The sequence below is a fragment of the Perognathus longimembris genome, chromosome 4 (genome assembly GCF_023159225.1).
Source record: "Perognathus longimembris pacificus isolate PPM17 chromosome 4, ASM2315922v1, whole genome shotgun sequence".
Taxonomy (NCBI): domain Eukaryota; kingdom Metazoa; phylum Chordata; class Mammalia; order Rodentia; family Heteromyidae; genus Perognathus; species Perognathus longimembris.
In genome coordinates this window covers 60,505,317-60,527,975 of record NC_063164.1, presented here as the reverse complement: position 1 = coordinate 60,527,975, position 22,659 = coordinate 60,505,317, and the positions used below count along the sequence as shown (strand labels likewise).

Below are 22,659 nucleotides of genomic sequence, written 5' to 3'. Positions count from 1 at the left end.
GGAAATGCCAGTAAATTAGGCAAAAGGTAAGTTTTCAATGAAGCTAAATTGAGGGCTTAATGTAGAATGGCTCAAGTTGTTGAGTGCCTGCTTAACAAGTCCAAGGCCTGAGTTCAGTCCCCAGTTCTATCAAAAATAAATACATAGGGCTGGCAATATGGCAAGAGTGCTTGCCTCCTACACATGAAGCTCTCAGTTCGATTCCCCAGCACCACATATATGGAAAACGGCCAGAAGGGGCGCTGTGGCTCAGGAGGCAGAGTGCTGGCCTTGAGCGGGAAGAAGCCAGGGATGGTGCTCAGGCCCTGAGTCCAAGGCCCAGGACTGGCCAAAATAAAAAAATTAAAATAAATAAATAAATAAAATGCATAAATTGACATCATAGTTCCTGGAGCTATCTTTTATTTCAAATGTATACAGCTTTTCTTTTATGTCTGAAATGATACTTGAATTCTGGATCTTGAACATTCTTTGACTTTATCTTCCTAGAGCTGCACTCCATCATTTAAGCCACACCTCTACTTCAGGCTTTTTTAAAAGCTGGCTAATTGAAGATGAGAATCTCCCATATTTGTCTACCTGAGCTGGCTTTGAACCTGGAGCCTCAGGTCTCAGCCTTCTGAGTAGCTACGATTATAAGATGTGAGCCACCAGCATTCAGCTTGCATACACCTTTGAAAACAACATGTTTTCTTTTAAGAATTCATGATGAGAAATAAAATTCCACAAGAATTGACTTAGAGAGTTGATTATAAGCTGCTTTTAGATATAAAAAATTATTTAACAATATGCAAATAATAAATTTACCATATTTTCTTCCCTAACATTTTTTGAAGTATTAATCCCTTACATATATTGTGTTGGTGACATTGTCACTTCTAAGGAACTAATAGTTTGTTTTTCAGATAGAGTCCTGGTCTAACTTCTTTGGATGATCTCAATCTATGTCCCTCCTACTGTTGCCTTCTGAGTAGTAACAGGGATAATGAAACATGTCACCATTCCTGGCTTAGTCAGTCACTTTCTTCCTTTTTGTAGTTCTGGGATTGAACCTGGGTCTTAGACATGCTACACAAGCACTATACAACTTGAGCCCAGGCTCTAGGTAATTTAGAAGATAGATTTTTTTTCCAAACCTTTTTGCCCAGCCTGCCTTTTGATCCTTCTTTCTCTGCCTCTTAAATAGCTGGGATAACAGACAGGGACTACCATACCCAGCCTCATCTTGAACTTCTTTCCCTTCCAAAACTATACAGTTGCTTGGTTCTTCTAATTCTGACTACTACTTTTCTTAGCAACTTTGAAATTTCTTTTTTGCTCCCACTTGATTTTTCATCTCCACTGTCTCTGAGATCTTTCCACTTGCAGGTACTGAGTACTTCAGGTGTTACTGTCCAAGTGAACACTGTTGTCTGCTTTCCTTTCCATTTCCGAATAATTCTTCTAGCAGTTGCCATTGACCTCTAATATTCCTAAATATGTTTGTTTCAAAGCTTGGAATTTTCTGGCTTTCTCTTCTGTGTTCTTCCCTTGTGGATTTTGTGTTCTATTGCCCTGACTTTTTTTCTCCAAGCGAATTGCTTTATGTTTATTTTTCTTTCCTAAGTATGTTTTGAAGAAAAGCAGTTTCTTTAAACTTATTCTCTTCCCCTGCAACTCAATGTTATTTTCAGTTATATATTCAATATGAAAAAATTGCAAGTAGAGTTTCAAAATTCACTAGCAGACAGAGGTTGTTTACTTGGTGAAAAATTAACATATGCCATTTTAAGTTTCCCCTCCCCTCCCCCATATTCTATAGCAACTTCCATACTGGTTGAGGACTAGGGGAGGAAGTGCTCAGGTGCTTGATTGACTGCTTGCATAGCATGTCTGAGACCCTAACTTCAATCTCCAGTACTGCCAAGGAGAGAAAAGAATAGGTTTCATGGTATGTTAGAGAGGGAACAACAAATGACAATGGAGGTAAGAAGTGAAGGAGTCAGACATGTAGAATAAGAGGCACATTGTCAAAAGTACAAGTTAAGAAATAGAAAACAGGTATTGGATTAATTCTAAAGGTATTCCGAAAACTGGAATTTGCCTGATGGAGATCCTTAAAATTGTGGTAGTGAATATCAAGGAATCAATTTATGTTTTGTAAAGAGTTAATAAAATGACGATGTTTTGAGGTACAGATTTTCCATTTGAAACACTTGACCATCAGCAGAAAAAAAAAAGAGGATGAGATTAATGGGTTACTAAAGGTTTTGTAAGATGGGGGTACATCTGAGGGGATTATGATCACATAACAGACCAAATTCCAAGAATTTCTTAGAAATGTGCAGACCGTGCATGATGGGATAGCCATCTGGGGGTCTTTGTTGATAAACTGTTAAAACATTTCTAGTGTGAATAGCCACAAACATTTTCAGTGCTTTTTTGTTGGTTGAGTAAACCGAAGAGCATGAATGCAAAAGCAAAATTTGAAGCCAAATCACAGAAGTTGCCATAAACACAGAAGTTCCCTAGTGAGGACACTGCCTGTGCCTGAATTTCATTTGTTTCTGCTACTACCATTTCTTAATTTTTCCTGGTGACTAGCCAGATTACAACTGTGAATGAAGACAGTCTGGTCTTACCCAGATGTAGGTGAGATACAGGTAACTTAGGTAGATGGAGATGTTATGTAGGGGTTTGATGAGATGATCTGGTCTGCCTTAGAATGGAGGAGATGTGCTTACTCTTCTGTCATGGGGGTTTGCAACCTTAGTATATGCCTAAAATCTGCAGCTGCTCCTCATTTCCCAGATGGCATCCATGGCTGGGAGTACTTTTTACCATCTGCACTTCTCAAAGAGTTTGTGAACTCTCTTTTAATTATTGGGAATAGAAAAACTAATTGGTGAAGTGGCTAAATGATGTAATGTAAAAGGTTTTTTTTTTAAAAAAAATTATAGCCTTTATAGTCTTATCCTCTCAAATAAGAATAGTGCTTTCAGTGCTTTTTGACCTTTGTCTTTGTGTAGCTGCCACCATTGATATTTGTACTAATCCAGAATATGCTGTAATAGCTATTTATGTGTAGATTGTTATTTTGAGCCAAATTCCAAAACTCTTGCCTCCTTCCAATACTGTAGTAAGTACTGTTGTTGGCATGTGCATAAAACAACTAACACTGAATGGGTACAGAGTACAAACTTATGTGAATTGTTCCATTCATCTAATACATTTTTAAGTCAATTGAGGTTTTATGTCACAATTTATACAAGTAATTTAGAAGGATGAGATCTTAATGTATGTCAGTGTTTCTGCTTATGTAGAAACACTTCAGTGAAAAGTAGAATGAATTTCCTAGTTAAAGAATACTTTCATATTAGCAGAGAATAACCGAATGACATTTGCCACTGAAAATGAACATGTTCTTTGTCTAGGGAATTCTAGATTGAGAGTGTTTTGAACTTTTTATTTTTCCTTCTTTCAAGTTTATGAGTCTTAAGTGTAATTCTTAATGATGTAATGTAAATAAGTATCCCCTAGTAATCATTAGAGGCAAAACTTGTGTGCCATCTTTTCTTTTTAGGCAGGTTCTACTGGGGAAAATTCTCTAGATAGTTTGTCCATTTATAAAATTAGACACTTGCCATCTTTGCTCATTTTCAAGTTCTCTGTTTACAAAACTATTAAGAAGGTGTGAAATGCAGCCAAACTTCCCAGTTTATGGGAAATGTCTGATCATTGCATTTCCTACATGTTCATTGTTCACACATAAAGAAATTTGGCAGCTGTGAGATTATTAAGTTTAGAGTATCCAAATCTAATCCTCACTAGGATTTTGGTTTCTTCCTTTCTGCCATTACCATTTTACCACTTTTTGTAACTATCTTTGTGGTAAATGCTGCAGTGGCAAGTTTCCCATTAACAAATGTTATAAATAAATCATAGACCATAGGTTCACCAGACACAGGGTCCTATCTTCAGGCAGCAACATACTCATTGTTAAGAAAGTTTCTTAAGCTTAGAATCCTCCATGAACAGGGTTTTGTGTTCATGCTATTACCAAAAGAGAAGGGAAATGGTGGTAGCTGAACTAAATGTAAATGATTTTAAAGTTGAGTTTGCCAGATTGGTTATAATTGGGGGCTGGGGATGTGGCTAATTAATTATAGGGCCCTAAGTTCAAACCCTACTGCTACCAAAAAGAAAAGAAAAAATGTATGATTACAAGTTTATAGCTAATTTGGAAAGTAGAAAATCTTTAATAACACGTGTTGTTAGTTTTGGTTTATTTGATCATATTTGATTTGGCTTTTGATGTTGAAAACTTGAGATTACTTTTTAAATTATTTTTTAGAGATTTAAAAATATGAAGAGGAGCTAGGCGCTAGTGGCTTACCCTTGTAACCCCATATGAGGATCACAGTTTGAAGCCAGCCCAGGCAGTGAAGTCTGTGAGATTCTTTAAGCAGCAAAAAGCCAGAAGTGGTATATCTCTCAAGTGGTAGGGTGAGTCAGCCTTGAGCAAACAAAAGCTACAGGACAGCTCACAGGTTCTGAGTTCAAGCCCCTGTAATGGCACTAAATGAATAAAATAATTAATTTAAATATGAAGAGGTCAACCTGTGATTTGTTAAGGGGTTCCAAAGTCAGCAGCTCCCTTGGGTCTAAGTGCTATCATATGTACTAGATATACAGAGGCTGGATTAATAAGTGAAATGGAGACAATGAACAATGACTTGGGAAGTTAGGGTGAGTGTAGGAAAAGGAGAGAACAGATCTAGTTAGTTAGCATGCTGTTATAAGATACCACCTCATGTTCCATTCCTCTATCCTTCAGTAATGTTTTGCAGTCTTTTTAACTGATAGTGGTAAGGTTTTCTTTACCCTAGTGATTAACAGAATTGATTTTTGTTAATAAATTCTTTGAATAAAAGTTTCTGTAAGTGAAAATTATGGTCACCATTATTTTGGTGACCTTCTGTAGGAATAGTAAATTTAAATTTTGAAACTCTTTATTGAAAATTTTTATTTCACTCACAGGCTGTGGAAGAAGAAGATAAGATGACACCTGAACAGCTGGCAATAAAGAATGTTGGCAAGCAGGTGAGGAGACCATGATACCTTATATAGTCGCATAATAATTTGCCCTTATGGAGTTAAAACTATATTAACCATTTGTTAAGCAGCAGAGCATCTATAATTTTTTTAAATCTGTTTACTTATATTTTTCTTCTGTCATACAAATGCTCATTTTAAAGGACACTGAATTTACTTGCTATCAAATTCTATCTATAGAAAATAAGCCACAAATCTATACCTATAATATACCGTTCATAGTGAAATAGTTTACTAGAAATAAATTAGGACACTTTTGTCTTGAGCTAATTTTGCCGTAGACCTAGTAAGATATTATTAAGATAATTTCTTTCATATGTAATAACCTTTTAAGTAAGCGATTTTTATCAATCTGTAGGTAGAGTACCCGAGAGAGCCTAGAACTCAGTTGATTATACTGAGTAAAGATGAAAGATTTTTGTGGGTTTTTTTTTCACTTTTTCTAAGATGAAATATATATTTTAGTCTTTATTATCTGGTGGTGGGAGGAAGATACCAACCAATTAAAGGAATCTACAGATTAATTAAGACTGTTTTTAAAGAATGTTGATTACATTTTTTTTCTATTTCATGGAACATGGTTATCATATTGCTGATGTTGGCAGAATCTTGATATTTCAGATGCAAGACACTAAGCTGTCTTTGCTTTCAGCCATCCTACCATATGCTCTGATCCCATCACATCTCACAAGCTATGTAGGTTTGGGCCAGGACCATTCTTGGATGGGAAATCTCTAAGAATCACCCAGCTGCCACAAGAAGTAATGTAGATAACTGATAAATTACCAGTTCACTATAAAACCAATTACTCCAGCAGAGTGGTAAGGGCAAAGGTCTGACGTTATTATATATTATAAATGAAGAAATCTACTTTCAGTACATTCTAAATATTATAATTTAAAAAGAAGTAAACCCTAACCCCAAATGAAATATAGTTATCTTATTTTCTCATCTTACTTGTTAACAGCCTTGTTTTCCTTCTTCTCCCACTTATTTTAATAACTAATGTTTGATCACCAATTTTTGAGCCATGTCCTTCATAGAATTCACTGGTTGAATAATTTTTTCCCTGAGGCTATAATTCATTGATTTAGATTTCACTGAAAAGCAACAAAATACAAGGAGTAAATTAAAGTGAAACTGAAAAATAGGTAATTGGCAAAATTTAATCGTCAGAATTATTTTCTTTTTATGTAGTATCTCCCTGTTTGGCCTACTGCATGACAAAAGAAAACCTGTGTAAAATAGAATAAAAAATGGTATCTTTTTCTCCTGTCACTCTTCCTAAGTACCTTTCACTTAAAATTAACTAAGCTTTATTTCCAACCTTAAAAAGCTATTAATATTTTGGCCCAGCCCATTGGAATTATCCACAGTTATATCTCAGTGTTGTTTAGAGAAATTTTGGTATTGAAATTATAAGTTAGAAAAGTATAGCCAAAAAAGTAATTCCAGTAATTAACATTTGTTTATAGTTAGTAATCTTGGCTATTTTAACAATATCCACAAGAAAATTATGTTTTAATATTTTCTGTTGTGTACAGGACATAGCCTTTATTTCAAAGATTTTAAATTCATCTGAAGTAATTTATTCATCCTTAAACATGAGTCCAAACAAGCATTTTAATTTAAATTTATTATTACTATGTAATTTTAAATCTCATATTTAACCTGCTTGAAAATGGATTTGGTTAGGTTTAAGGGTTGAAATCCTATAGTTTTTATAGTACATTTTCCAAAATAGCTGCATAGAAAATTTTTAATATTTTAGAATAGATCCAATTGTGTTTAAATTTTCAACCATAGTGACTTTTATTCTAAGATTATTTTTCTGAATCATTTAAAGCGCCATTCTTAGAGTAAGTATTAAGATTATAAAAAGCAAGTGGTTAACATTTTAAATGAACTCTTTTCCTTTGCTTTATATAAAGTACTCCTGAGATATTTATAATATGTGAATAGCAGGAGAATACATACAAATACTCAGATGTATATACATACATATACTTTTTAAAATCAGATAGTTGTGAGTGTTGTGGAATTCCATGTTACCCTTTACAAAAAGCTCTGGTACAGGTAAAGCATTGATTGTGTAAATCAGTCTTTTATTCTGTAATGTTATTTTATTAGCTGTAGCTTTGTAGATGTAAAAACTCTCAAGAACATAACAATATTTCAGAAAAGTTAACTTGTGACATTGTAAAATTTAGTCTTCATTCATTCTATCAAGCTTCAGGAAAACACCATAGGTAATATATCTAGTAATACAATGCTTTTTCCTTACATTTTTTTTTCTTTCAGGATCCCAAACGTCACTTGGAAGAACATGTGGATGTACTTATGACTTCAAATATTGTCCAGTGTTTAGCAGCTATGCTGGATACAGTCGTATTTAAATAAAGCAACATGAAATGCTATTAGTGAAACTTTCAGTGTATATTCCTCTGTTGTTCTTAATGCTCAAAATCAAGGGACCTCTGAAGGTGTATTTGGTTAAATGTAAGACATCTGGCATCATTTGCAACACTATAACACCTTTAGTCTCAGTTGTGCAATTACTTTTGTTTCTTTAGTCAGGGTCTTTGCAGATTCCAAACTTGTACAAGAATACATCAAAGTGGACAAATTTTGTTAAAATTTCATTTAATATTTGAAGAAATCAGCACAAATATATTTTGATTGTTGCTTACAAAATAAAGAACATTTACAATCCATGTCTCCTGAGGTCTTTTTGGCACTGGTTGGAATTGACAGAATAACATTTGACAGTGCTGTAGAAATCTTATACAAAGATGTTTCCCTTTGCATTTTAAGATCTCATAACACATAAAAACATCAGTGTGATAGCAAAACTTCACAAATGCAAAATGATTGCCATTAATGATAGGCTACCTCATTAGTGAGTAACCCAGCAAAAAAGTTGACATTTTATGCAACGTATTCTCACAAGCTAGCATTGTATACTCAGTATCCTAACATATTATACTCAGGATTTTATAGGGATACATTTAAAAAGAAAAGGAGGGCACTTGTAATTAAGACTTGATCGTAATTTTTAAAGAGTACATTCGACCAGCAGATTTGAAAGTGTCTGAAGTTGACGGCTGGGAACCACTAGATTTTCATCTAAGATAGTCATGGAAGTATATAATGTCTTAATAGCAAGTGAGAGAAAAGTAATCAGTATGTGTATAGTATCATGAGTTCATAAACAGTAATTTTGTTTTTTCTCACATCTTTCCCAAATTTACCTAGAAGTACTGTTTTTATTTTGTTTTTGTTTTTTAGAGAAAACCAGTTTTCTCTCAAATAATGCCAGTTTTCAGAGAAGACTTGAAACCTTCAACCTTTTTCTAATTGTAATACTCATGGTACTTACTATACTAGGTTCCACCTAAAGGAGTATGGCAAAACGTATGAAGGTAAAGATTTATGTAGAAAGAAGTGTCCAATACCTCCTAGTCCTGTAGTTTTTTCTTTAGATATGATAATGGTATATTCTTATTATATATGTGTGTGTGCGCATGCACATGCATGTGTGTTTTTCTGGAATTACATTAAACTATTTAAATGGAAGATAAACAGCATGGTGGTTCATTATAAACAGAACTCTGGAGGATGAGGCAAGAGTTTGAGCCAGCATGGGCTACATAGTAAGTTCCAATCTACCCTGAACTACATAACAAAACCTTGTCTCAAAGAAAGAAAAGAAAAAAGAACATCAAGTAAAATAGAAGTTAGAATTTTTATTCAAACTTTTATGTTGTTTTTTTTTTTATTATTTGTGGCAGTGTGTTACTATGTAGCCCACAGTAGTATCATATCCTCCTGCCTCAGCTCTCAAGGGCTAGGATCATGGATATGCACCATGATACTTAGCTAAGTTATTCTGGATGTATTTCCTTTCTAAATAAAGATCTGTATTTTATTTCACAGATATTGATGATATTAGCTAGAGTTTTCTCATACATTGGTATTATCAAGGTGATGTACAAAGGAGTTACAGTTACATAAATCAGGTGAACAGCACATTTCTTTTTGGGCAGTGTCACCCCTAACCTTCCTCTCTCCCAGTTTCTCCTGTCCCCACACAAGTTATATTAGTTCATTTTCAACATAGTTCTTAGTGAGTAGGGCTGCTGTATTTGTTCACCTTTTGTCCCTTCATTTCTGTGCCCCACTCCACCTTCCCAAAGACAGATTAAATGACAAGACAAAAGGCAAAGAAAACAAAATAGCAACAAAGAAAAAACTTCATTTTCATTTCCTGGAGTTTATTTCAATAAATATTATATGATCACAATTTTTTCCCTTTATTTTGAGTTTGAGCTGAGGATTGAACTCAAAGCGTGGCATACTATACAAATACTATACAAATGCTCTACCAATGAGCTTCATTGCAATCCTCTTACAACTTGTCGGAGAAGAGGATTGTGAGAGAAAAACTGGGAGAAAATGAGGGAAGAGTTGAAACCATTCAAAAGAAATGTAGTCAGTACCTGACTGTAACTTAACTCTTCTATATGTATATCACCTTTACAATAAAAAGGAAGCAAGGGGTGTTTTCCGTAGTTTTTGCTACAGCATGCTTTTAGAGGGAATTTTCATTAGTTTTAGGGATGGTCTCAATATTCAAGTTGAAAGATGTGATTTTGTTTTTCACTGTTTCCTGAAAATACCTTATACATTACCATGACTGGGAACGCTTCCATAGTGTCTGATCTTCCCGTATTCCTCAGACATGTACAACTTCCCCTTAGTTCTTGTTGTAAACAGTCTTAAATTCAGAACTTAATCACAGTGCTACACTTCGCACAAATAGCAAAACCCTGCATTTTCTTGGTAAGAGTTCAAAGTCAAAATCAGGAGTCTCTGAAAGGAGATTCTCAGCAAACACCTTTGTCTAGGCATGTACAACTGTTTTAGCAACAACCTGATGTCCCAGGGCCAGTTAGCATTAAAATAATCACAAGCTTAATAGGCTGTGTGTACACATATGTGCATCTGCACAGGTTTGCTTATGTGAGCATTGTTACTCCTCACTAAGAATTAAAGCAGCTCTGGAAACAATACTTGCCACTAGTGTGAAGACATTCCTCTTTCTTCTCAGACTTGTAGGGGACATTGAAAGCTACAGCTCCACTATTCAAAATGGGATCTACCTGGACAACACCTGGATGGGAGCTTATTCTACTTATTTAGATATAAATACATACTCGTTCCAGGCCTCACCCCAGACATAGTCACAAGACTACTGGCATGGTTCATGTGCCATTTAAAATGAGAACTGGAAGGTGCACTGTCATGATCCTTAGGAATGTATTTTCCTTCTTGAGCGTATATAAATTTCAAGGAAGAGCCATATGTAAGGAGCCACTGAATTTTATATTGATTATCCCACACTGAAGGTACACTTGATTTCTATCCTTTTAACATATTAATGTTAGTAATTTTTTCTTTCTTTTCTTTTTAAAGACAGTTCAGGATGTTCGAAAACCAAAACCTCAAGAGTAGCTCAGGTGGTCGCTCATGTAAGGCTGTTTACCACTGAGGGAGGAATAAGGAAGCCACGGAGGGAGATGCACTTGGGGACTGAGGTTGATGAAAAATAGGAGAAAACAAGTGGCCAAAATGGAGCAAAAAAAAAAAAAAAAAAAAAAAAAAAGCCCCTTATGAAGACAAATGGTAGGAGGTTAAGTGCAGGAACACACATGTCAAATGGTGTCATAGCTTTTCAGCTATTCCCTTCCCAGGCTTCCCAGTGTGTCAGTAGATAAGATCCTGCTTGTTTATAAAGCTTTCTGGCCTGGAGCTGGTTTGCTTTCAAAGGGAAAATGGATCTGAATTCATTTTTCTCCCAGAAAAATAGCCTGGGCTTGAATCTGAGACATCTGGTCATCAACCTGTCCCACCATGGGCCGCGCCTGCCCGGCCTTGCTCTCGGCGCCCTGCCGGACGCCGCAGCTGGTGCCCTCTGCCGCCAAAGCGCCCAGCCTGCTTCGCGGGTGGTGCAGTCTGGGCTCGGCGATGACCGGTAGGTCGATGGCAATGCTCTAAATTGCACCACAGCTGCGAATCTGGTTAACCCGTCTGTCCATCCATGCTCAGACACCACCAACAACCCCCCGCCGCCATACACACGCCCCGTGCCCCCCCCCCCCCGCACCACTCTTCCTGGAGGGGGCTCTCTGTTGGGGGGGGGGGGGCGCTGGCTGGAAGGCAGAGGCTCCACCCGTTCGAGACGCCCAGGCCAGCGCCTCGGCACGGGGAGAGTGTGAGCCTCTGGGGTCCGCGCCAGACGCGGTCGCCTGGCGCGCTCTTGGCCCTCCAAGGCGGAGCCCGCCCGGAGCTCGGCCAGCTCGCTGGGCAGAGCTGAGCTGTGGCGCTGCGCTGCTTCCCATTCCCGCGCGGCTCTGCGTCAGGGAAGGAAGCTGCGGGAGGGCAGGCTGGAGAGGGCCCTGCCACAGGAGCCAGCTTGGGGCGGATTAAGCCTATGGTGCTATTGGCTGGTTCCGGCAAAGGGCTGGACTCTTCGGTAGAGAGCAGGTACTGAGATATCTCCTACACTTCAGACTTGCTTTGGGCCTCGTGCTATGTATTTGTGCCAACATTTCTTTAAATTGGTTCTTTACTCCTTTTAAGATTACTGGCATGAATTCTTTCTCTCCCCTCCGTATTATATAAACATCACACACACACACACACACACACACACACACGCAACTAAGATCACTGAGCTGACACCACTTCCTTTCGGTCTCTTCTGGCGGACCCATTTGCACGGGAAACTGGGCCCTTTTTCCTGGTGAGGCTTTTGAACGAGTACCTCCCAGAGAAGGAAGTGCAGGAGAACTCGATGCATGGCGTCTGGCCCCAGTTAGATGTTCTTCAAATGATCTGCAACCAAGTTGGCTGATAAAATATTTAGTAAAGACCTGGTAAACATCACTGCAAATACATTAAGGCACTTCAGCCCTACAGCTTATGATTATTTCAAAACTTAAAAAAGGAGATCATAGATTGTCACTGTTTCTGTGTTCCACCGAGAAACCGAACCTTTGCAGAAGTGGGTGGATGGGTTGCTGCTTTTCGCCCCTACTTCGTCCCTCAGCCGCCACCCACCCCCACCCCCATCGCCACCAACTCTGTGGTTCTCGGCTGCAGTGATTTATTTATGTATGTATGTAGTTTAAAAGATGGGGGAAGAGGTGTCAAGAACACGCAGGTCCTCCTCACAAAGCACCGCTCAGGTGTTGTGTGCTTCTGTATTAACTGGAAAAGACAGACTCTGGAACTTTTACAGGGCGAGAAGAGGCCACCGGCTCATGCTTTGTATACTTTGCACTTGAAATCGTTACATTCAACTGAATATTTGGCTCATTCAGATTTGAAAAGTCTCCTAGCATCATCGAATTCCCTCCTCCGCTCTAAAGTGGGGAAGGGGGGGGGGGTAGGAAATGTTTAGTAAATTGCACATCTTTGAATCTTCCTAAAGCAGTGGTCACAAAGCTTAAAGGTGACACAACAGAGCTCACGTAAACCAGCACACATTCTCCACCCCTCAAGCCAACAATAAAATCATCCCCTTCAATTTGCCATGATCGTCGCGACCAGGAGCCAGGTGATTATCCTAATTAATGTCTATCTAATTAAATTACTGTCAGCAGTTAACCAATGGCAGGAGCCGTTTCATCGGCTGCATAAGCAGCAAGATCAAAAGTGAGCCTTTTCTGATTGCTGCATAGTGTCAATTGGCCAATCTCTTCTCCCAGGAAAAAAAAAAGTAAATCAAACCTTTGAGAAGCATTTGCTGGTTGAAGTGCTTTCTGTCTAGTGAGGGGGTCTGTGGATTTCTAGTTTATGATAAATAGGACTTTAAAAACCAGGGACGGGAGGGTGAGTGTTCAGGTTCTAGAGCTATGCAGCTGGAGCATTGCCTTTCTCCTTCTATCATGCTCTCCAAGAAATTTCTCAATGTGAGCAGCAGCTACCCACATTCAGGCGGATCTGAGCTTGTCTTGCACGATCATCCCATTATCTCGACCACTGACAACCTGGAGAGAAGTTCACCTTTGAAAAAAATTACCAGGGGGATGACGAATCAGTCAGATACAGACAATTTTCCTGACTCCAAGGACTCACCAGGGGACGTCCAGAGAAGTAAACTCTCTCCTGTCTTGGACGGGGTCTCTGAGCTTCGTCACAGTTTCGATGGCTCTGCTGCAGATCGCTACCTCCTCTCTCAGTCCAGCCAGCCACAGTCTGCGGCCACTGCTCCCAGTGCCATGTTCCCGTACCCCGGCCAGCACGGACCGGCACACCCCGCCTTCTCCATCGGCAGCCCCAGTCGCTACATGGCCCACCATCCGGTCATCACCAATGGAGCTTACAACAGCCTCCTGTCCAACTCCTCACCGCAGGGCTACCCCACGGCGGGATACCCCTACCCACAGCAATACGGCCACTCCTACCAAGGAGCCCCGTTCTACCAGTTCTCCTCTACCCAGCCAGGATTGGTGCCCGGCAAAGCACAGGTGTACCTGTGCAACAGGCCGCTTTGGCTGAAATTTCACCGGCACCAAACGGAGATGATCATCACCAAACAGGGAAGGTAATGCTTCCATTCTTGGCCGTAGCTGCTCCAGGCGTGACCCGGGGCAAAGCACGCCCAGGGTGTGACCGCCGCAGCAGCGATGTTTTTGGGGTCGGGAGCAGAATGGATGGCGCTCAGATGCGCCCTGGAGTTGGCTGGTTTTGGAAAGGGGAACGTGGAAAGTATAACCACTACGGGGAGGCTAGGAGCGGGAGAGCTCTCCGGGGGAACGCTCGCTTTGCGAGAGCCAGTAAGTGGCGGGAGAAAGGGGAGAAAAAGGAAAAGGACCCGCGGCTGGCTGCCGAGCCAAGGGAGGGAAGCTTCGACACCGGTCTTTTTTTTTTGGACAGGTGGAGACGCAGGTCGCCAAAGAGCGCTTTCCACTCTGAGCAGTGTGGTGCCTGCCGGCTCCCCACTATAGCTTGTTTGTTGCTCTCCCCGACTTTGGCCCCACTTCATTTTCCCTCTCCCACCGTCTCTTTTCTAGACTAGCAAACATTCGTTCATCTACTGTGAGAACAAGTTTTGCTTTGCTATCTGGCGCCCCGCTTCTTGCATTTTATCTTTAACATTTATTTTCTCCCCCCTCCCTTGTTTTCTCTCCCCTCTTCATTTAAATAGGCGCATGTTTCCTTTTTTAAGTTTTAACATTTCTGGTCTCGATCCCACGGCTCATTACAATATTTTTGTGGATGTGATTTTGGCCGATCCCAATCACTGGAGGTTTCAAGGAGGCAAATGGGTTCCTTGCGGCAAAGCGGACACCAATGTGCAAGGCAAGTCCTTCCAATTAACACGTTTCCTTGACACTTATTTAGGTGAGAATGATTAATTAAAGCCTTTGTGGACTGGTTCGAGCGACTTTTAAAACGATCGGCCAATGACTCCTTAAAGGAGACGAGAGGATAAGGGGGACAGACTGAGGCGGCAAGAAGGGGGAGGATTATGCAAAAGCTATTTTAATCATCCCCAGTTAATAGGAAGAAAGCACAGCCTCAAAAAGCCCCAGCTAATGGGCCTCACAATGGCCTAAGGTGTGAGTGTGTGTGAGTGTGTGTGTGTGTGTGTGTGTGCTGTCGTGAGGAGTTGGGACTGGGCAGTGCCAGGGGGCATTTGCAAACAACATATTTCTTTCTCTAGGAAATCGGGTCTATATGCATCCGGATTCTCCCAATACTGGGGCTCATTGGATGCGCCAAGAAATCTCTTTTGGAAAATTAAAACTTACCAACAACAAAGGAGCTTCAAACAACAATGGGCAGGTCAGTCGTTCAAGCGCGTGTCTCTCCGTGTTTCTGTTTCCGTCTCCCCCACCCCACACACAGTTTAAGCAGCACGCAAAAATTGGGTAGTTTCCTTGCTTTATTATGGACTTCTAAAATCAGATTTCAAACCTCCAAAATGATATTAAGTTCATAAAGTTGTTCTCCTCGTCCCCCATCCTGGTTTAATACCAGAACTGAACCTTCCCCAAGGACAAATATTGACTGATTGGGAGAAGGGAATCCATCAGACCTGAAGGTTGTGTGAAATCTTTGTTCCTCCTTAAAAGAGGAATGGAAGGGCCCAAGTCTTTGCCGCCAGCTCCGTTTCCTCCGGTGGCCCGTGGACCCTGGCTCGCAGAGGTGCGAGGATCATCAGTCTGTCCTAGACAGCTGGTCACCAGGGAGGCCAGTCCCGAAAACAGTTACCTGGGGCGCCAGGCTCCAGTTTAGCTCACCCGGCCCTGGGCGAGCAGCCGGACGCAAACAGCTCGGCGCTCTCCTTTCTCTTCGCTGGACAGATGGTGGTTTTACAATCCCTGCACAAGTACCAGCCCCGCCTGCATGTGGTGGAAGTGAACGAGGATGGTACGGAGGACACCAGCCAGCCGGGCCGTGTGCAGACATTCACTTTCCCCGAGACTCAGTTCATCGCTGTCACCGCCTACCAGAACACCGATGTAAGCAGGCCTAGGGGATGGGCGCGCCGCGGGCCGGAGCACACGCGTCCCGCACCCTCCGTATGCTCTGGCTCTCTTGGGCTTTATAATAGCACCGCTAACAGCAGCCACAGCTGGCTCCGCTGAGCGTAGGTTAGGGGCTAATGCTTTCGATTTGTCACTTGGACCACCTATGAGTTGGTCAGGATTTCTTGGGCCTCTTCTTTGAAGAGTTTTAATTTGGTCCTCCAACTAGTGCAGATGATCTGCTCTTCCTTCTTTCCTTCCTTCCTTCCTTCCTTCCTTCCTTCCTTCCTTCCTTCCTTCCTTCCTTCCTTCCTTCCTTCCTTCCTTCCTTTTGCTCTCTCTACCTGCCCCACCCCCACCCCACCCAGGTTTAGTTTTACTTTTGGCAAGCTTTGGCATCTAAAATAGTCTTTTTTTTTTTTTTAAATAAGGAATGGTGGCTGAAATGAGCAAACAACTTGTTGGGGGGTAGTGCTAAAAATACACATTCATATATGTGAAAACTGTATTAAATCAAACTACTGGTATCTGGGGGGTGTCTATCACTTGAGCTTGTTTGATATCTGCATGTTCACCAAAACATGATTTTAGTGGCTGGTTGGAGTGATAAGTTTCTTGTGTTTCTGTGTACTTAAAAAATATCATAAACAAAAATGCATTATTCTAAATGAAACCCTATTTTATAATTCAATTTGTTGACTTCTCAAGTTGTAAATGAGACATGGCCAACTTCTTCAAATATGGTGAAACATTTTATAATGGAAATATTTAACAATAAATTCAAGTTCTTGAACAATTTTTGTCTAAGTGCATTATGTGTAACAAGCATTTTAAAATGAGGCTTAATTTTAAGATGTTTGTTTAAGCATGGGAGAGATAATTAAAAGCAAAACTTTAGTTTTAGGGTATCATTGATTTAAACATGTTTCTGAGAACTTTCATGATACTTTCTTGTTTTTTCCTTTCCATCTGTTCTCTGAATATTTTATTAGGGAAACCCAACAGAACTACAAGCCTTAAGCCCCAGTAAAATGTGGCAAGCTATATATTTAAAAAAACAAAACAAAACAACCAAAACCTTTCCTGTATAGAAATTGAAATCACAATCATCTTTTTTTTGATTCCCCAGATTACACAACTGAAAATAGACCACAACCCCTTTGCAAAGGGATTCCGAGATAATTATGACACGTAAGTAATTTTGCATATTCCTTCTTGAATAATTGTTGAGTTGGCCTCTAGCTCAAGGGTGGACTGTTGTATTCAAGGCTTTTGGAAGTTAAAATGTGTCAGGATAGAATTGTTTGAAATGTATCCTTTATTTTTTTTCTTTTTCTTGATCCCTTGTCCTCCCCCCCCCCCCCCACCTTGTGGCTTGGTATTTGTGTGGTTTGGGTCAAAGGTTTCCTCCACCTCTTTTTGGTTTTTCTGTGAATTCCAAAGTTGTTGGCAGGCCTCTGGGGCTGGCTGCCTGGCTGGGGAGCTGCCCTGGGTGCGGGTGTTGTATGTGATGCTGCAGATGCTCAGCTCAGATTGTCTGTGTCTGAAACGGGCAATTCTGCCTGCAAGTGCATGTGGCTCTGGCAGTTGTTACAGTCTCCTTGGCATATGTGACATTTATTTACCCATTTCCAAGTTTTGTGTATTAGCATTTCCTGTGCAAGTTTACTATGGACTGAATTTTTATATGTGCATGTACCACAGGCAAGTTCATGAGCAGAAGTGTTCTTAAAGTCATTTCAGGCTTTTGGAAGGACTAAGATGCTATTGCTGTATATTATTTATAAACTTTGAAAGGAAAAAATGCCCCTTCTCTTTTCTATCTATGTTTTAATTAAATGTGTTGGTTCCCTTTCCTTTAGGCCTCTGCTATCCACCTTTATCTCTTTTTTAGCCCAAGGCTATTCTCTGGGGCAGCAGTACGTATAAAATAAATGCTTTTGGTTCTGGGATTGGATTCTCACTCATGGCCAGTTATACATACATATAGTGCCTACAAGTTCAGATAGTAGTATATAGAAAAATCTCAATTGGTAATGTGGGGGTTCTCCCACTTTTCGGATTATAAAAAGAGAAAGCATATACATCTGAATTTCATGACTTGTTATCAAGTGTTTGGGATAGAGCTAAAAAGTTGAAAGTGTTTTTGAGTAGGAATAGAGTAAATGTGTTGGAGAAACACATAGGTGGCTGCCTCTATTTGGTCTCCAGGCAGATACCCATGCCCTCTCTTGATACTGTAGAAGAAATTGAAAAGCCATTGATAGGTGTTTACAACATATTTGTTTCCCAAAAGTAGTTCAAAGGAAGCAATTCTCATCAATACGATCCTCTAGTTCTCATAATCTAAAAAAGGGGCCCAACACTGTTAAAAGAATATGGCCCAAGGGACCAGAGATATTGGAGGGGAGCTCTACAGATTTTGAGCTTTTGATTCTGTTACAAACATCTGTTCAAAAGTATTTTATTTTGCACAAATCAGTTTGGTTATCCCAAGTGGGTTGGGACCTGATGGGCATCTAAACTGTATCTTTTGCAGACTGCTTAAACAATTCCTTTAAAAAACACATTGTGGTAGTAAACAGAGAAGGTATTTGTATCTTGCTAGTTATGTTCCCTTCCTGCCTTCTTTCACTTCTCTTATTTGCAACTGAATTAGATTTCAGGAGGGAAATTTTGTACAGTAGACATAATGCACCTGAGCAGCCACAGAGATTCTCACCTGCCCCTCCTCCTCTCCATGGCTGCTTCTGTTGGAAAAGCCACTTCGCTTTCTAAATCACAATACATTTTTTTCCACAAAAATCCTTACCCGTATATAAAAGGATGCCTTAGGTTTTTAGGTGATAGTGAAGGCTGAGTGGTTGATGACACTCCCTCTCCCCCCTTCATGCTAGTGAGATGGGCAAGGGTGGATCTGGGTAAACTAAGGAGTCATTCAGGGAGTATTAGGAGGTATCTTGGCTATTCTCTTCCCACAAAGGAATAGCCTACTAAGACTGAGGCTCTCCTTCAAAACAGTCTGTTGACTCAAGGTTAAAACATGTATGTGTGAACAAAATAAAAAAGGAGGCATGTTTGTATGGGAATGAGGAAACCCTTGTAATCTTCATCCAACCCATGGCTCCCTCTCAATTGTATGGGTCCTTCTAGGCCCAGGGCCTAAAATTTAATCTTTACTCATGGAAATTCAGTTATTGGGCAACTTATTTAATTTCCCTTTGCTCAGTTTCCTCATAAGTAAAGTGGGATGATAGGAATACTTAATGTAAGTTAAACAAGCCTGTGTATGCCATCTATAAATAAGTTACTGTATGTACAGTCCTAGAGACACATATAAACTGTGTAAAGGTAAGCTGTTATTAGTGGTAGGTTGCTTGGTGTTGGGTTGATGTACTTTAAGAGTTTATCCCAAGTTTTTGCCAGTAATATATCAAAAACCGGGTAAAGAAGCTTAAGAAAGAACATTTTTTTTCTAAAAAAGAAAAGAATTTTATTGATTGATGTGTATTGTTTCACGTAGTAGTTCTTGTTTGTATTGGTAGAGGTAAGGATTTAATGCACATGTAAGGAAGAGATAATAGAAAAAAGTACCTTGGAGGTTTCCAGCAGAAATTCTCAGGGATTCAGAAAGCCACTGAAGGCCAGTCTTTGATTACTGTCTGAATTTGTGCACTCCTACCCCAACTTCCCATGTGTTCCCTAGGGGTTTGCATCTAAACTATCTAGATAAAGGAGGCAAGGAATCACTTCAACATACAATTAAATGGACAGGAAGGTCTTAAAAGGATGAATGGAGTAGGGACATTTCTTGAGAAATTTCATCCAGAAATTCACCACAGTGGAGAGGCCCACTGGGCAAGTAAGCTTTAGTTACTGGGTAATCACCGTTCATACATTCACGGGAGCGGCCGGGTGAGAGGCCCTTACAGTGGTCCTCTCTTGTGGTGCCCGGTGCATTTAGGGAGAGCCCAAGGGCAGAGGGAAGACTATAGCTCGGAGCCCTGTTCAGGTTGCTGCATAGACAAGTTGGTGTAACTCCAGCACTTAGGTTGGGGACGGCCGGTGACCTTTGTTGGGATGTCTCCTGTAGGGCAAGTGCAAGTTACCAGATGAGAGGTGGGAGGGTGGCAAATGCAGGTGGCTCTCCCTTCGGTACCCTAAGGGGCCTCCGCGCCACCCCTCGGTTCTCTCTTTCTCCCTTCCCCACAGGATCTACACGGGCTGCGACATGGACCGTCTGACCCCTTCGCCTAACGACTCTCCGCGCTCGCAGATTGTCCCCGGCGCCCGCTACGCCATGGCTGGCTCTTTCCTGCAGGACCAGTTCGTGAGCAACTACGCCAAGGCCCGCTTCCACCCGGGTGCAGGCGCGGGCCCCGGACCGGGGACGGACCGCAGCGTCCCGCACACCAATGGGCTGCTGTCCCCGCAGCAGGCCGAGGACCCCGGCGCGCCGTCGCCGCAGCGCTGGTTTGTGACACCCGCCAATAATCGGCTGGACTTCGCGGCCTCGGCCTACGACACTGCCACGGACTTCGCGGGCAACGCGGCCACGCTGCTGTCGTACGCGGCGGCGGGTGTGAAGGCGCTGCCGCTGCAGGCCGCCGGCTGCACGGGCCGCCCGCTCGGCTACTACGCCGACCCGTCGGGCTGGGGCGCGCGCAGCCCCCCGCAGTACTGCGGTGCCAAGTCGGGGTCCGTGCTGCCCTGCTGGCCCAACAGCGCCGCGGCCGCCGCGCGCATGGCCGGCGCCAACCCCTACCTGGGCGAGGAGGCCGAGGGCCTGGCCGCCGAGCGCTCGCCGCTGCCGCCCGGTGCCGCTGAGGACGCCAAGCCTAAGGACCTGTCCGACTCCAGCTGGATCGAGACGCCCTCCTCCATCAAGTCCATCGACTCGAGCGACTCGGGGATTTACGAGCAGGCCAAGCGGAGGCGGATCTCGCCGGCAGACACGCCAGTGTCCGAGAGCTCGTCCCCACTCAAGAGCGAGGTGCTGGCCCAGCGGGACTGTGAGAAGAATTGCGCCAAGGACATTGGCGGCTACTATGGCTTCTACTCGCACAGCTAGGCCGCCCCTGCCCGCCTGCCCGCCCGTCCGCCAGGGACGCGCGCCCCGCCGAGCCCCCAACCAGGCCCCCACCGCTCTCCCCTAGTTCCTCTACCCCAGGCCCCAGGTTGCGCACCCTCGCATTTTCTTTGACCCTGGATGACCGTCTGCAGCGAATATGTGCAGGTCTCACAACTATGGTTTTAACCTTTCCCCCATTCTTTCTTTATTATTATTTATTTTTATATTTTACACAGCCAACTCTGCAATTAGCACAGCTGACCTTCAACTTTGCTGCCAACCTTTTGCCTTCCCAACTTAGTTTTCTTCTGTGAAGCTGTCCTCCTAACCGTCCTCTTTCCGCTGTCTTTTTCTCACTCCCTCTTTCTCTTTCTTGTATTAAAACCTTTCACCTTTAGGAGACCTGGACAGTCCTGTCAGGCAGCAGCGATTCCGACCCATCCTTCCGTGTCTTGGCCTCCCCATTAACCATAAGATGTTGACTCTAGAATCTGGACCCACCCAGCGCGTCCTTTCTTATCCCCGAGTGGATGGATGGATGGTAGGGATGTTAATAATTTTAGTGGAACAAAGCCTGTGAAATGATTGTATATAGTGTTAATTTATTGTAACGAATGGCTAGTTTTTATTCTCATTGTCAAGGCACAAAACCAGTTCATGCTTAACTTTTTTATTCCTTTCCTTCTCTTTCTTTACATTTCTTTCTCCTCCTACTCTTTCCTTTTCTGTCCCCTCTCTCTTCATTTTCTTGTGAGATATTAAAAATATTTCAATAACCTCTGGAAACATGAAATACTCCATAGTGATGGCTTTCTCATTTCTCCTAAATGCGTTGCATGAAATATGTGCCCTAAAGCACACATATAGCTAAGGAGAATCTTAGCCAAACACCTGTGAAAGATAGGTGTCTGTCCATAGGCAAGTCGACTTAAGTGGCATGATGCCTGCAAAGCAAAGTTAACTGGAGTTGTATGTTTTCCTCCCTTCCTTCTAAATAGAATAGCTCGACATCAGCAATATTATTTTGCCTTATTTGTTTTTCCCCAAAGTGCCAAATCCATTACTGGTCTGTGCAGGTGCCAAATATGCTGACAAACTGTTTCTGAATATCTTTTCAGTACCCCCTCCACCTTTATATGCTGTAAATCTTTGTAATGAATACTCTACTAATGATATAGATGACTGAATTGTTGGTAACTATAGTGTAGTCTAGTGAAGATGAATTGTGTGAGTTGTATATTTTACTGCATTTTAGTTTTGAAAACAATCCCCCCTTGCCACTTAGAAACAGCTGAAATTTGATTTCTTTGGGAAAATACTAGCATTAATGCAAGCAAAGACTGATTCCCCCCCCCCCCAAGTCTTGTTACATTTAAATAAGGCGCATTAATCCCCCTGGAAATAGATTAGTAAGATTTCTAATGTTGTGTAGCAAACCTATACTTTTTGTACTTTAAAACTAATGTGAAATATGCATCATACACAATATTTCAATCTAGATTCCAGTCCATGGGGGGATATTTCCTAATAGGAATTCAGGGTCTAAACGTGTGTATATTTTGGCTCTTCTGTAAATCAAATGTTGTGATTTTTATATTTGTTTCGTTTTGTCTGTGAACTGAATAATTTATACAAGTACACACTCCATTGAGAAACGTTTTGTTTTTTTGCTTGTTTGTATTGTCTGTGTATAACAAGTAAAATAAACCTGGTAAAAATGCTAACTATGGTGTTTGAAAGCAGTTTACAGTTTGAAAATACCTCAGTTATTATAGATTGATTACTCTTAAGGGTTAAGAAAGACTGGCCCATCCATCCCCACTCTGATATGGGCAATCTGTTTAATGAGAACTATTTCCTATTTCCTCCTTAATTTTGTTTGATAGCATCATCAGGGGCTACCTTTTCTTATTTATTATTCACATTTATTTAGTTCGCTATGAATCAAGTTTC

At 41.3% G+C, this 22,659-nt stretch overlaps 2 protein-coding genes across 2 annotated transcripts in view; both read left to right on the top strand.

The window, feature by feature from the left end:
* Nucleotides 1–7,520, top strand: part of Psmd14 (proteasome 26S subunit, non-ATPase 14) — an 86,850-nt gene extending 79,330 nt beyond the window's left edge. The window contains exons 11-12 of the mRNA XM_048345336.1: nt 5,020–5,082; nt 7,396–7,520. Coding sequence (XP_048201293.1) covers nt 5,020–5,082; nt 7,396–7,494 — 162 coding nt within the window. The 3' untranslated portion in view covers nt 7,495–7,520. The remainder of the gene's footprint in view (nt 1–5,019; nt 5,083–7,395) is intronic.
* A 5,238-nt stretch (nt 7,521–12,758) lies between these two features.
* Tbr1 (T-box brain transcription factor 1) lies at nt 12,759–22,430 on the top strand. Its single transcript, XM_048344283.1, has 6 exons — nt 12,759–13,705; nt 14,309–14,463; nt 14,828–14,949; nt 15,471–15,629; nt 16,765–16,826; nt 19,848–22,430. The coding sequence occupies exons 1-6, from the start codon at nt 13,014–13,016 to the stop codon at nt 20,704–20,706; spliced, it is 2,049 nt and encodes a 682-aa protein (XP_048200240.1). The 5' UTR covers nt 12,759–13,013; the 3' UTR covers nt 20,707–22,430.
* The last annotated feature ends 229 nt before the right edge of the window (nt 22,431–22,659 follow it).